Here is a 15530-nt window from a genome sequence, read left to right as displayed (position 1 = left end):
AGCAGGAATAAAATGCCTCTGCATCGTCAAATGATGAATTCTTATCACCAAGTTTAGGAACTTTTTCTTTTTTACCACCTGTAATGCATTTCAAACACTTGGGAAAACACTTAGAAGAAATTGTCCTTTGCTTCACTTTTCTAAGGAACTGAGTTATCAAAAGTAAGATCTACACTGTTAATTTCTCCTCTTTTCACTGACTCAGACATTTCACAAGTTTTAGTTATGCAAGTGAAGTTGTCATTATCTCCTTCTTTAACTGATTCACCAGCTGCTTTTGGTATTGTTTAGAACCACTGCTTTATGTGCTGCTTTGGTCTCTCTCTGCATAACTTTGTATTATACATGAACAAATCCAAGAGGTGCAAAATGATTCTGATTCTTCCAGTCGTTGAGATCAAGTGTTTTTAGGAAGAGAAGCTATCCTAACTGCAATTCCTCATCTTCTGTTTCCTCTGGCAACTCTTTCTTATCCTCCAGTTCCAGAGGTCAGAGAGTGGTGATGAGAGTGCTCAGGGCCAACCCTGCAAGCACAGCAGTTCACGTCCTAGGTGGAGGGCACTGAGCATCCATTCTTGCTCTACCGCAACATTCCCAGCCTCCCACCTAGGCTCTACAAAGCCCAGGAACCAGCACATGAAGAAAGCCAATAACCACTTCCAGATGGAGACTTGCTGGTATGGCCATTTCTTTCAGACTTTCAAAATAACAGATCGCTTTGATTTTCTACAAACTCTTCTAGAGGCTAGAAAAGAGGGGAGTACTTCCTTCCCCTCCTCCAGTCGTACTCATTCTGAGACCTTAGTGCCAGAAACACTAACAAGGACACTATGAGAAAGGAAAAATTACAGGCTATCTCTCTCATAAATATAGTTGCAAAAAGCCCTAAAGAAAATTGTAGCAAAGTGAATTTAAGAATGTTTTTAAAAAGATAATTACACCATGACTAAGTCGAGTTTATCCTAGGGATATTAGAATAGTTTCATTTTAGAAAACCTAAAAATGTCATCTATAACATTAATAGATTGAGGAGAAAAATCTTATAAGCTCCTCAAAAAATATGTGCTGAAAAATTTTTTCAAAACCCATTCATAACTTTTAATAATATCCCCTAGTACTAAAACTAGGAATAAAACTTCCTTGAATCTAATCAATGATGTATTAAAGCATCAAACTAAATGTGGAAATGTTAGAAGCATTTTCTTCCAAAAGAAGATCAGAATCAGATGCCAACTATTACCAGGTCTATTTAAGGAAGCATGGCAATCCTAACCAATGCAAAAAGGCAAGAAAATGAAATTAACAGGGGCTGGAGTAAAAGATGGGGGCCAGAGCATATGAAACGGCACATGCGAGGTGTCTGATACAGGCAGCCATGGACCAGATGAGGATTAAATTATGCCCTAACAGGAGCACTAAGCATAAAGGGAAGTAGATAATTTTAATGAAGTTCTTTTTATATGCTCATGCTACTCTGTACAATGTTTTTTCAAAGTTAACATGTTTTGTCAATGAAAAAAGTAAGCAAAATTGGGCCAGATGGCAAAAGCTTTACTTTATGAAAATAAAAATACTTATACAAACCTGAATTTTCTTTAGTACAACTGGTATTTCCTGATCCCATACATGGTTAGTTCCCCCATCAGTAATATATGCTTTACATGCTGTCACCATTTGATTTGTTACCTAAAATAAATATAAGTCCAAAATAACTATAGGTAGAGAAAGAAATAAAATTTAAGTTTTTTAAATCACAAGCATAAAAATATGATAAATAGAAACCTTATGGAATGAATTAATTATAGAATATAAAAAACAAAGAAATATACATTCCAGGTAAAACAAAGAAAACCCAAAGTCACATTTACCTACTGTATTTAAGTCTACGTCACTGAGGCCATCAATTTCAAAGTCAACTATATTTTCTCTTTGTCTAGTTCTCCTCTAATTAGGTCTTGATCCAGTCCAACTGTGATTCTTCTCCATCCTTCAACATGCAAACTAAATATTAAGTTAACCACCTCTCACATCCCCCAAAATAAAGAGGGAACAAAAAAAGCAAGACAGCCATTTAAATGGTCTGGAAGTTAAACCAAGATGGCAGGCTGACACACAGAAATTTTGGAGAATTCCTAAAATATGGAAAGCACACAGTACCAAATCTACAGAGAAAAAAAAAAAAAAAAAAGGACTAGAGAAAGCCAGAACCCGGTTCTGGAGAAGGTTACTTGAAGGTAGAACAGTTATGGAAATTTTTCAAGATGGGAGACAATGTGAGGTAACCCTCAGTTGTAACCCTGAACACCGAATTTAGAGCAACTTGTACAGCAGGCAACAGCGACATATGCTGAAAAGACAAAGGTATGAGTGTGGACCACGGTCTTCGAGAAGTGTGGCCCAGGTAGCTACTGCACTCCCAGGAGGACATATCAGAGAAAAAGCTATTCCCACTCCCCTCCAAACAGTAAGTTATGCTCCTTACTCACAAGAGACAGACAAAATAAACAGAACAGGGAGGCAAATCAGCAGTCTCAAACGCAAAGATGGGCAGACAACCAAGAAGCACCAAGCAACTGAAGAAAACAAACATGGTAACAGAAGCATTAAACTCAACAAAGAGAGAAAATACAGAAAAGATATATGTAAAATCTTTTAAAGTATCTTTTATTAACTAAGTTTATAAGAAAGATATGAGAGGATTTTTACATCATGAAAGAAAAGAACTCGGAAATTGAATTTTTTTTGATGCACCGACCAGCAATTGGGACATAAATGAACAGTCAATGAGTGAGCTGAAAGGTCAAAGGAAAAAGATGGACCAAAAAAGAAAGAAAAAGTTAAAGAACATGGATTTTAGATTCAAGGGGAGAGAATAAATTGAATAGGTGGATAAGAAATAATCAGAGGTACACAGGAAAACTTCCCAGGAATGAAGAGAGAGGAAAGTCTTGGGAATGAAACAACCCAGCAAGTATAGAACAAGATAAAGGTAAAAAGAACCACATCACTTTGAAATTTTAGAAGTTCAAGAATGAAGAAAAAATCCTAAAAGCTTCCTGGGAGAATAAAATAGGTTTCCCACAAAGGAAAAAAAATCAGATTAGCATCAAATTTCCTATCAACAATTGTAGATAGTATACAACAGTATCTTTACAGTTCCAGGAAAAAATTATATTGAACTTAAGAATCTCAAGCTAACATTTGAGTGGTAAGACAAAATGAAGTGATTTTCAGACACGCAGGAATTCAGGGGGTTCACCACAGAACTACTGAAGAATTTTTTTCAGCAAAAGAAATAATAAATCCAAGGCAGAGGAAGATGTGGAAATCACAAAACAGAGGTGACCAAAAATGCTAGCAATACTTAGATTTTAGTCTGATCACTTGTTGATTCGTACACTGAAAACACAGTAACAATAATATGGAACTAGAAATCTCAATGTGGAACATGTAGCAAGGAGGAAGACACGTGACAGGGAAGAATCCTACTAAGGTTCTTGCCTTGCTTGGGACATAGACAATGATTAAATCTATCTTTGATCTAAAAGAAAGTTGAAATGTGACTGTTACGTTCTGCTTGAATCATTTATAAGTAAATTCTACTCCTGTGTTTCTTGGATGATTTTTCCAATTATTTAAAATAATTAATTATATGGCACTAAATGGGAAGATTTTACATAAACCACAATGTGGGTGGGAGTAGCTAAAGAAGCATTATTTTTCCCTTGATCATTATGTAGAGTCCTTCTTTGTTTCTTGTCACAGCCTAGGCACAATTCTTAGCTCTTATGCAAAACTATTTGGCACAAATAAATTAGAAAATCATCAGTTACTTTTAAACAAAAAAACCTGGGGGTTTACCTCTGACAAGCAGAAAGGTCCCCCTTCAATTAAGTACAACTGACCCCAGGCATGCCTTTCTTTTCTTTTCCACGAAGTATGAAAATCCAGACCTCTGAGAGGCACCCGAAGTTCCCAATTCCCTTCCCTGGCTCAGAGGGAAAGCACTGTTAACTTTTTCACAGGGTTACAATGTGATTTCTTCCCTTGGAAACTTACCTTGATAAACAATGAGGTCATTCTCTCCGAAGTATTATAATACCTTGACACACTGTGAATCATTTTGATGGAATTTATCAAATTTTGTATTCCATGTGCCATGGAAACCTAAAATTGAAATATATTAAGCATACATTTATATTTTTAATAACCCCTATCCCATAATATTCAAAACTCTAAACATACATAAAACAGTGTAACATTTTCATCTTAAAAGTCAAATTTTACTAAAAGCAATGTGGTATCCTTGACTGGATACTGAAACAGAGAGAGGACATGAGTTTTGACAAATGTACCAAGGTCATGCAAGATGTTAACAGGAGAAATTAGATGGAAAGAACTCTGTACTATCACTGCAAATTTTCTGTACATGTAAACTTAAAATTTTATTTAAAGATAAAATTTTGGAGGTGAAAGTGATTTTAAGTATTAATAGCTCAACTTGCTCTTTTTAAGGATGAAGAAGCTGATATCTTAAAGGGTAAAGTGACTAACGTATGGCCAGAAAGCTAATTAGAAACAGAGATCAGACTAGAACTCATTTCCTCATTATTCAACTCAATTCACCTTTCAGCAAACCTACTAAGTACCACGAAGTTCTGAGAATACTGGAGAATTCCAAATATAAAGAAATGATCCTGGAGGAGATCAAGGCAGGGTGGAAACGACACACACAAAGAAGTGAAATAAGTAGAACAGCATAGAGCAAATCAGAGCAAGTGCATCCGAGATATCAAACTATTGCTAATGTATATTGAATGATTACTATGCGCCAGGCACTAGGTGAAGAGCTTCACATATTATCTTAATTTATGTTGACAATGACCATTTTTTAAAATATTTATTTACTTATTTGGTTGCACTGGGTCTTAGTTGCAGCATGCGAACTCTCAGTTGCAGCATGCATGTGGGATCTAATTCCCTGACCAGGCATCGAACCCCAGCCCCCTGCATTGGGTGCGTGGAGTCTTATCCACTGCACCACCAGGGAAGTCCCAACAATGACCATTTAAGGCAGGTCTGATTTCATCAGATCTAAAACATCACTGACTGAAAGACTGTGCCACTGCTTTACATTCTACTGAAGAAGGGGAGTCTAACTCCTACAAAAAACTAAGCCACCAAACTATGCATGAAATTAACAAGCCATGGAGAAAAAGACAGGAATAAAGCCTACCTGTCTCAATCCTGCTCCTTGGGGAAGGGATGGAAAATAAACTATCCTGAGAATTTGTTCCACAAGCTGGTGCTCACTCACTGTAGTCTGAATTCACACCCATGGTACCAAAAACAAAACAAACATTAGTTCTTTCCTTCCCCTGCAAGGAAAGAACTAATAATCTCAGATGGTGTCAAGTCACGTTCACAATGATTCATAAAACGTGACTGACTAAGTTGTGCTCTGAATACAGAGATGTTAAAATGTGAAAGAAAAGTCTTAGAATCTATAAAATAAAGTGTTATGATTATTCCCATTTTGCAAATGAGAAAATAGAGATGTATAGAAGTTAAGTACCTTGTCCAAGGTCCTAGAGCTGTAGCATAACCACAGCTATGTGCCTGAGATTTTGAGATCCTGCTTTTAACCTTGATGTAAATCATAAATCACTATGGAAGAACAACAGAAGGTCAATGGCCTTCCCACCCTCAAGGAGCTAGACTTTTAATTGCTAGGACAATTTAAAATATATAAAAAGATTTTTTAATAGTGGTGGACTAAATAAGCCAGGAAGAACAACTACTTTTGAGTGTACTGTATGTCCTAGTTATGAGGTGTAACCATGACATAATGAAATCAATTTTACGTGGCTTATGGAAATTAGTATCGTCACTTTGTAGTTAACCCTGTATGTCAGAATTCATATTATATGTGTTATCTGTCGACCAAAAAGATTCTAATACAAATATGCCTAGAAGGAGTCCCCTCCACCCTCAATAAGGCAACTCTACAAAGAATGAAAAAGGCCTGGGGACAGTAGTATTCAATGGGCCCACCGGGGAAATACCCTTCATCTGAATTTTCAACATCATTATTTATAACAGTAGCTCCTTGAGTGCACAGTTCTTATCTATACATAGTGTTCGCACATTTTATGCATAAAATATATTAGTCGATATGCCAACAGCACAATACCAAGATGATAAAATGAAACACAAAATTCATAAAATTTTATCAACAAGAAATGGAAGCATGAGTCCTCTACATTTTTCCTGCTCAACTGACAGTTACAAACTAAACAGCAGCTTCTGGTTTATTTTAAGGAGAATAAAGAAAATGAGAAAAAAAGAATTTTTGAATCTACAGAAACAGTTGGTATATGAGGGGGAAGAAATAATAAGACTTAATACTAACAGTACTTCTCTAATTTCAAAAGAAAATGTTAGAAACATTCCTGCATCAGAGAATGTAAAAAGCTCAAGATAACAATAATAATAAAGTACATGCATCGCTAGAGGAATTGAACCAAGTTTTTTAAATTACTAGGATGGAAAAAATACTAGGATGAAAAGAACTAAAACCAAAAGATTTGAAGATTATATGAATTTAAATAAGTCTTTTGAATCAAGAAGTTGAAATTAGTATACCTTAAAATTTACAGGTCTTGGTAACAGCAAAAAGCATATCTTTCTTCCAAGTTTACTTTTTTTTTTTTTTTTTTTTTTTTTTATGTTTCTTTTTCTCTATGACTTATTTCACTTAGAATCATCGTACCTAAATCCACTCATTATGCTGCTACGGGCCTGATGATATTGATTTCATTGCTCAGTGATATTCCATCGCACGTAAGTTCAGGCGGACTCCCAACCACTGCGCCACCAGGGAAGCCCCCAAGTTTACTTTTTATAGTGAAAAGCTTTAAATATATTTTAAAAAGTACAGAGATGTTATAATATTCATATACATTCTCTTTTTTGCATGTTTATTTTATTTTTACAATTTTTAAAGGATATGTATTCTTTTATTATGTTGAGGTACATTCCTTCTATACTCTATTGAGAGCTTTTATCATGAAAGGGTGTTGTATTTTGTCAAATGTTTTTTCTGCATCTATTGAAATAATCATATGATTTTTATCTTTCATTCTATTAATGTGGTGTATCACATTTATCCGTTTGCATATGTTGAACCATCTTTGCATCCCAGGAATAAATCCCCCTTGATCTTAGTGTGTGATCCTTTTAATGTGCCGTGGAATTTGGTTTGCCACTGTTTTGTTGAGAATTTCTGCATCTATATTCATCAGGAATATTGACCTGTAATTTTATTTTCTTGAGGTGTTCGTATCTGGCTTTGGTACCAGCGTAATGCTAGTTGGGCACTTTCTCTTGCTCACTCCTGGGTCACTCACTCTAGGGGAAGCGAGTTGTCCTGTGCAAAGGCCCATGTGGTGTGCAATAGAAGTGGACCCTCCCCAGTCAGCCTCCCCTTCAGAAGAGACCACATCCCAAGACAGCAGCTTGACTGCAGCCTCATGAGAGACCCTGAAGCAAAGGTACTCAGCTATGCCATCCCTGAATTCCTGACCTACAAAAACTGTGATATAATAAATGCTTATTGTTTTAAGCCACTCGGTTCTGGGGTAATTTGTTATGAAGCAATGAATAACTAATATATTGTCTTGCTCAATTCACAAATCAGGTCATAGTTATGATAATGCTATATATTTAAATGTAGGTTAAAATAACAAATATAGTTTATAATTCATTACAGATATACAATAGGAAAAGATATCTTTTAAATAACTTTTCTGCAATATGTTTTTCCCAATACACACATATTAAATTGATTTTATGCGCTAATTTTTATTTTATTTTATTTTTTAAACATCTTTATTGGAGTATAATTGCTTTACAATGGTGTGTTAGTTTCTGCTTTATAACAAAGTGTATGCGCTAATTTTTTAAACTACACTTTAAAAAGAATACTTACTAGATCATAGTTATAGAGAGGCTGACATACTTTTTCTAGAGTGCACAAATATCTGACATTATCTTTTGATTCATTTGCTGTATCTGTGATTCTTGCATCCAAATCACGCCAATTCTAAGAAAAGAAAGTATAAGAGTCCTATGAAACATCCAAATATATCACTGTGCTAAGGTTTAATCATGAAATTCAAGCTGTCTTCCCTAATCATACATATACTAAAAGAGTAGATACTTAAATGTGATTGATATATCTTTTTCTTATATTATTTAAGACTTAAAGTTATTATAAAAACCTTAAGTGACTTACTAAAACTGAAGGCTCATTCTGTTTGTAATTAACATTCTGTCTGTTGGCTTAAACCAGACCTGCTTCTACCTGGAGTGACTTTTCTAGGTTAGAAAAGTGACATTACATTATTCTGGGTCTTCAGGAAAGAAAATATTCCCATCAGCAAAGTGTATTTTTCATATCCAGAAATAATGTGCAGAGATGCTCAGGGACGATGGCGGTTTGCCTCATCCACCATATATAACAATTGATTAATAGCCATAGTAATAAAGGACTACTAGAATCAGAACAAAACAATATCTGAAACTTTCTGAATGAGGGAAAGATATAAACAAACAATTCTCAGGAGAATAAATGCAAATAGCAAATAAACTTTAAAAGATGCTCAACTTCATTATTAATAAGGAAAAGGCAAAATACAACAAGCCATTTTCCACATGTTGGACAGGCAAACAAAAATTTTTAACTGATAATAAGTATTAACAAAGTTGTGGAGTATACACCCTAGGGAAATACTTGCTTGTAGGCATGTAGAGGCTTTAACTGTAGTAATGTTTGTGAACACATAGAAAAGGAACCATTTTTCTCAAAAAGTTAAACACAGAGTTACCATTTAAGCCAGAAATTCCACTCCCAGGTATATACAAGAAAAATGACAACATATGTCCACACAAGAACATGTACAAGGGGCTTCCCTGGTGGCGCAGTGGTTGAGAGTCTGCCTGCCGATGCAGGGGACACAGGTTCGTGCCCCGGTCTGGGAAGATCCCACATGCCGTGGAGCGGCTGGGTCCGTGAGCCATGGCCGCTGGGCCTGCGCGTCCGGAGCCTGTGCTCCGCGGCGGGAGAGGCCATGGCAGGGAGAGGCCCGCGTACCGCAAAAAAAAAAAGAAAAGAAAACAACGTGTACAAGAATGTTCACAGCAGCATTATTCATAATAGCCAAAAAATAGAGATAATGCAAATATCCATAAACTGATAAACAAAATGTGGTGTTATCTATCAAATGGAACATTATTCAGCTGTGAAAAGGAATAATTACTGATATATACTACAACATGGATAAACCTTGAAAACATTATGCCAAGTGAAAGAAACCAGTAACAAAAGACCACATATTATATGATTCCATTTATATGAAATGTCCAAAACAAGCAAATCTATAGAGGTAAAAAGTGGATTGGTGGTTACTTAGGGCTAGAATGAGGGGAAGGAGACAGATGGAGATGGGAGGTATAGCTAAAGCGTACAGGGTTTCTTTCTGAGGTGATAAAATGTTCTAAAATTGATTGTGGTGATGGTTGCACAACTCTGTGAATGTACTAAAAACCACTGAATTTTGCTCCTTAAATGGCAGAAATGAGTAATATGTGAATTATATCTCAAGACTGTTGAAAAAAAGAAAGGAAACAATTTGTCTAAAGACAAGAAAATGATTAAATAAAACCTGATGCATTAATATTATGGAAAACGAAATAGCCTGATCTGATAGGTATAACTCTCCAAGATATGCTGTTGGGGGGACCAGGGAGTTAAAGAAAAAGAGAGTATGATGCCATGTAATTTTAAAAATTTAGAAACACAAAACATATATATATATATATATATTTAAAGGAAGAAACAGAAAAGGACCTGGAAAGAATCAAGCTAAACTGTTAATAAATATGACCTCTAGGAAAGGAGATGGAATAGTGGGGATGAGATGTAAGATAGAGGACATTTTTGCTTTTGACTTTCTATATAGTCCTCTAATTCAATAAGCCTCTATTGATTTACAATTTCAAAAACAATTTAAAAATAAATAGCAATCACCCCATAGTAGTACTGTCAAAATTGGTGTGTGAAATATTGAGAAATAAATTTTCATTTCTATACTTCCTTTTCCTCTTCTGGAAGTAACGATGGTACATGATAAAGCCTTACTCAAAGTTTTAACACTTCTAAATACATGGTGCAAAGTATATGATGCGAAGGAGCAGTTCAAGAAGGGTAATTTTCCAGTTGGTTGCTCTGAAGTAAACTTTAAAATACAAGGCCTTTTACCTTTAAGAGTTTGGAGTGTGCAACATTAAGCACATTTATAACAGCCTTACAACTTGGCCCTTTAATCTGTTCAATGATATAACTGAATTTGGCTGACATGTGTTTCCAGTGTTCCAGTTCAGTGAGAGGACCTGAGTCATCAGCTTCTTTTCTCATCTGAACACTTTCAATAAGTACCTGCAATCAGAAAAGTTCACAGAGTATAGAAACATTACTTTCTTCTTTTAGAACCTCATTATCTGCACCTTTTCAAAGGAAGTTAAAAGTACAAATAAGGGGCTTCCCCGGTGGCGTAGGGGTTGGGAGTCCGCCTGCCGATGCGGGGGACGCGGGTTCGTGCCCCGGTCCGGGAGGATCCCACGTTCGGATCCCGCGTGCCGCGTGAGCCATGGCCGCTGGGCCTGCGCGTCCGGAGCCTGTGCTCCGCGGCGGGAGGGGCCGCAGCGGTGAGGGGCCCGCGTATCGCAAAAAAAAAAGAAAAAAAAGTACAAATAACATTCAACACTGAATAATATTAAGAACTCTTAGCAAACTAAGACTAGAAGAGAATTTCTTTACCATGATAATTAGTACCTGCCAAAAGTCTGCAGCAAACATACTTTGTTTTATATGTATATTATAATTTTTTAAACATCTTTATGGGAGTATAATTGCTTTACAATGGTGTGTTAGTTTCTGCTGTATAACAAAGTGAATCAGCTATACATATACATATATCCCATATCTCCTCCCGATTGTGTCTCCCTCCCACCCTCCCTATCCCATCCCTCTAGGTGGTCACAAAGCACCGAGCTGATCTCCCTGTGCTATGTGGCTGCTTCCCACTAGCTATTTTACATTTGGTAGTGTATATATAAGTCCATGCCACTCTCTCATTTCATCCCAGCTTACCCTTCCCCCTCCCTGTGTTCTCAAGGCCATTCTCTATGTCTGCGTCTTTATTCCTGTCCTGCCCGTAGGTTCTTCAGAACCCTTTTTTTTTTTTTAGATTCCACATATATGTGTTAGCATACGGTATTTGTTTTTCTCTTTCTGACTTACTTCACTCTGTATGACAGACTCTAGGTCCATCCACCTCACTACAAAGAACTCAATTTCGTTTCTTTTTATGGCTGAGTAATATTCCATTGTATATATGTATCACATCTTCTTTATCCATTCATCTGTCGATGGACACTTAGGTTGCTTCCATGCCCTGGCTACTGTAAACAGAGCTACAGTGAACATTGTGGTACATGACTCTTTTTGAATTACGGTTTTCTCAGGGTATATGCACAGTAGTGGGATTGCTGGGTCATATGGCAGTTCTATTTTTAGTTTTGTAAGGAACCTCCATACTGTTCTCCATAGTGGCTGTATCAATTTACATTCCCACCAACAGTGCAAGAGGGTTCCCTTTTCTCCACACCCTCTCCAGCATTTATTGTTTCTAGATTTTTTGATGATGGCCATTCTGACTAGTGTGAGGTGATACCTCACTGTAGTTTTGATTTGCATTTCTCTAATGATTAGTGATGTTGAGCATCCTTTCATGTGTTTGTTGGCAATCTGTATATCTTCTTGGGAGAAATGTCTATTTAGGTCTTCTGTCCATTTTTGGATTGAGTTGTTTGATACTGAGCTGCATAAGCTGCTTGTAAATTTTGTAGATTAATCCTTTGTCAGTTGCTTCATTTGCAAATATTTTCTCCCATTCAGAGGATTGTCTGTCCATCTTGTTTATGGTTTCCTTTGCTGTGAAAAAGCTTCTAAGTTTCATTAGGTCCCATTTGTTTATTTTTGTTTTTATTTCCATTTCTCTAGGAGATGGGTCAAAAAGGATCTTGCTGTGATTATAACACCATACTTAAAGGTGAAATTTTAGAAAATACCACTTTAAAACCAAAGACAAGACAATTTTGCCACTATCACCACCCATTTCTATTCAACCGGGTCATGGAGATCATAGCACAAGATAAGGAAAGTAAACAAAAGGTATAAGAATTGGAAATTAAAAAATAATGGCATTATCACGGAGGGAATGGTTGGCCACATTTTAAAAATTCAAGAATATCTAAAGACAAACTTTTACAATTAATAAAAGTGAATAATTCAGTAAGGTTTGGGGCTGTATATATAAATATCAGTAGCATTTCTTTACAAGCCATCTAGCAATCTGAAAATGTAATTTCTAAAATGATAGTATTTGCTATAACAAATAATAACAATGTAAGATATCTAGAGATTAACAAAAAATGTGCAAGACCTTTTTGGAGAAAATTAGAAAACTTACTTTCAGCACACAAAAGAAGGCCTAAATCAGTGGAGAAATATACCACGTTCATGGATGGAAAAATTCAACAATATAAAGATGGAAATTTTCTCTAAATTAATGAAATGAAATTTATTTCATTCAATGAAATTTCCAGTCAAAATCTCAACAAGGTTTTCTTTTCATGATACTTAGCAAACTAGTCTTTTTTTTTTTTTTTTTTTTGTGGTACATGGGCCTCACACTGTTGTGGCCTCTCCTGTTGCGGAGCACAGGCTCCGGACGCACAGGCTCAGCGGCCATGGCTCACGGGCCCAGCCGCTCCGCGGCATGTGGGATCTTCCCGCACCAGGGCACGAACCCATGTCCACTGCATCGGCAGGCAGACTCTCAACCACTGCGCCACCAGGGAAGCCCCAGCAAACTAGTCTTAAAATTAATTTGGAAGAACAATCAACCAGAAATAATCAATGCAATTTTGAAGAAAAATAATGAAAGGGACTTGCCATACCAAACGCTGATTTAGTAAAAAGTAACATAAATTAAAGCAGTATGGTACGAATGCAAAAAACAAATAAGTAGACAGGTGGGATAGATAAAGGGGTCTAGAAACTTGATAGATATTACAAATTTGCTGGTAAAGAATGGACTACTAAATACACTTCTGAGACAATTGGCTAACCATATGGAAAAAGACAAAATTAGATTCCTACTTCACATTATACACACACAAAAATAATTCCAGACAGATTAAAAACCTAAATGGTAAAACATTTAAAGAAAATATAGGAGATGGGGGTAAAACTATAAAGAAAAGCATGGAACTGAACATCATAATTGCCAAGGAAATGGTTACCACTAGGGAGAAGAAAAGGGAGTTAAAATTGGGAAGAAAAATGCATGGAGATTGCAAGGTGCTGGTAATGCTCTATGTTTTGTGCAAAAGTTACACAGGTGTTAATTTTGCAATAATTTGTTTATTTTATTTTTATTCATTTGTTGTTCATTTTTGTATATTTCAGTATTTAAAATAAATAAATAATTTAGGAGAATATCTTCACAACACTGGAGTAGGAAAGTGTTTCCAAAATACAAAAAGCACAAAGCTTCTAGTCACCGGAGGTAGCTAAATTGAGGCTGGATTACCATTTTTAACTAAGATATTTACATTAAAATGTAAAACTTCCACATGACTAAAGACACCAATACCAAATGAAAATGCAGGACACAATGGGGACCAACAAAAGATTAACAGGCGGAAAATATTATTCAAACTCCAACAATTCAGTTAAGATATCATCAAGCAATCTGAAAGAAAACTAGGTAAAGGATATGAACAGGCAATTCAACAAGGAGGAGATCTAAATAGCCATTAAACATGCACAGCCTCAACAGTGTTCAGGGTAATGCAAAATAAATCAAGATACCATTTCACATCCAACATACTGGCATCCATTAAAAATCCAACAGTCCCAAGTGTAACGGAAGATATGAAGACATGGGAACTCCCATTTACTTCTGTAAAAAAATAGAAGTTAATATAAGCACTATTTGGAGGGCTTTGTGGTACCCAATAAAAAACCCATACTACTTCTCTCAGCCATTCCCTGGGAAACTCCTGAACACGTGCAAACGAGACCAGAATAAAGATATTCATTGAAGATGTATTATTATTGTTTGTAACAGGAAAAAAAGTAGAAACAACTGCTTTCTGAGGGAATAGGTGAGTTCTCTACCTCCTTAAACAGAGGATACTAGGGCTTCCCTGGTGGCGCAGTGGTTGAGAGTCCGCCTGCTGATGCACGGGACACGGGTTCATGCCCCAGTCCGGGAAGATCCCGCATGCCACGGAGCGGCTGGGCCCGTGAGCCATGGCCGCTGAGCCTGCGCATCCGGAGCCTGTGCTCTGCAACGCGAGAGGCCACAGCAGTGAGAGGCCCGCGTACAGCAACAACAACAACAACAAAAAAAACAGAGGATACTAGACATAATTTGAATGTCTCCTAAATGTCTGGAAATGTACAGAATAAACGGATTCTCTCATAGAGGAATACCAGACAATAGTTAAGTGAATGAATTAAATTTACTTGTACCAACATGGATGAAAGAGAATGTTAAATAAGTAAAAAAAAAACTGTAAAAGTATACCATTTATGTAAAGATTTTAAACACAAATATATATTCTGTATTTTCAAATATATAATTTATTTATATATAACATAAAGCTTATAAAAATGCAAATGCAATAAAAGTATAAAACTTTCAGGGGAATGGAGGAGACAATAACATCAGAATGGTGGTAATATACAGGGAGGGAGAGGAAAGGGTTGGAGGATTTGGTGAAAATGAGAGATCTGAAGCAAAAATAGCAAATGGTTAGTATCTGTTTAATCTCAGTGGTACTTACAGGGGTGTTTCTTATTTTCTGTACCTTTTTTACGCTTATAACTTTTCATAACTACAATCGTGATGGAATTAAGAATACAAACGAGTCAAAATACACAGTTGATTTTTCAAACCTATGAAGCTTCTCTCTTTAATCCATGAAATGCTTTTAATTTTAACCATGGTTTATGGAACTCTTTCCTAATCTTATTGTAAGTTTCTCCACCTCCTTAAATAGAGGATACTAGACATAATTTAAACTTTTCTTAGTGGCTGAAAGTCTATATAATTTGAATCACTGAATTAAAGAATGAAAATGGACCTTAAAATTAACTAAATCAAGCAACACTTTTGATGTTTAATTCCTGCTACAACATTATTCATAGATGATGATCCAACCTCAAATCGGATACTTTCGGGGATACAAAACATTCCATTTTCGGGTGGGGGGGGGGAATTCTGTGAGAAAGTGATCCTAATAAAATCTCCCTCCTTATAACCATCACACTCTGCTCTTCATTCTGCCTGTTAGGGCCATTACAGTACAAGTTTAAGTCCACACGAAATACCATC

General features: G+C 36.2%; 1 protein-coding gene and 1 pseudogene across 1 annotated transcript in view; both read right to left on the bottom strand.

Annotated features, from left to right (window-relative positions):
* The window catches only part of LOC103072854 (dnaJ homolog subfamily C member 2 pseudogene), a 3795-nt pseudogene extending 3306 nt beyond the window's left edge, over positions 1-489 (bottom strand).
* DNAH8 (dynein axonemal heavy chain 8) overlaps positions 1-15530 on the bottom strand; it is a 332081-nt gene that overhangs the window by 301061 nt on the left and 15490 nt on the right. Inside the window, exons 7-10 of the mRNA XM_007458310.1 lie at positions 10322-10498; positions 7991-8104; positions 4060-4167; positions 1585-1686 (exon numbers count right to left, since the gene is read on the bottom strand). Coding sequence (XP_007458372.1) covers positions 1585-1686; positions 4060-4167; positions 7991-8104; positions 10322-10498 — 501 coding nt within the window. The remainder of the gene's footprint in view (positions 1-1584; positions 1687-4059; positions 4168-7990; positions 8105-10321; positions 10499-15530) is intronic.

The sequence above is a fragment of the Lipotes vexillifer genome, unplaced genomic scaffold (genome assembly GCF_000442215.2).
Source record: "Lipotes vexillifer unplaced genomic scaffold, Lipotes_vexillifer_v1.1 scaffold4, whole genome shotgun sequence".
Lineage (NCBI taxonomy): Eukaryota > Metazoa > Chordata > Mammalia > Artiodactyla > Lipotidae > Lipotes > Lipotes vexillifer.
The sequence above is the reverse complement of the archived record's forward strand: the minus strand, read 5'-3'. Positions and strand labels throughout refer to the sequence as shown.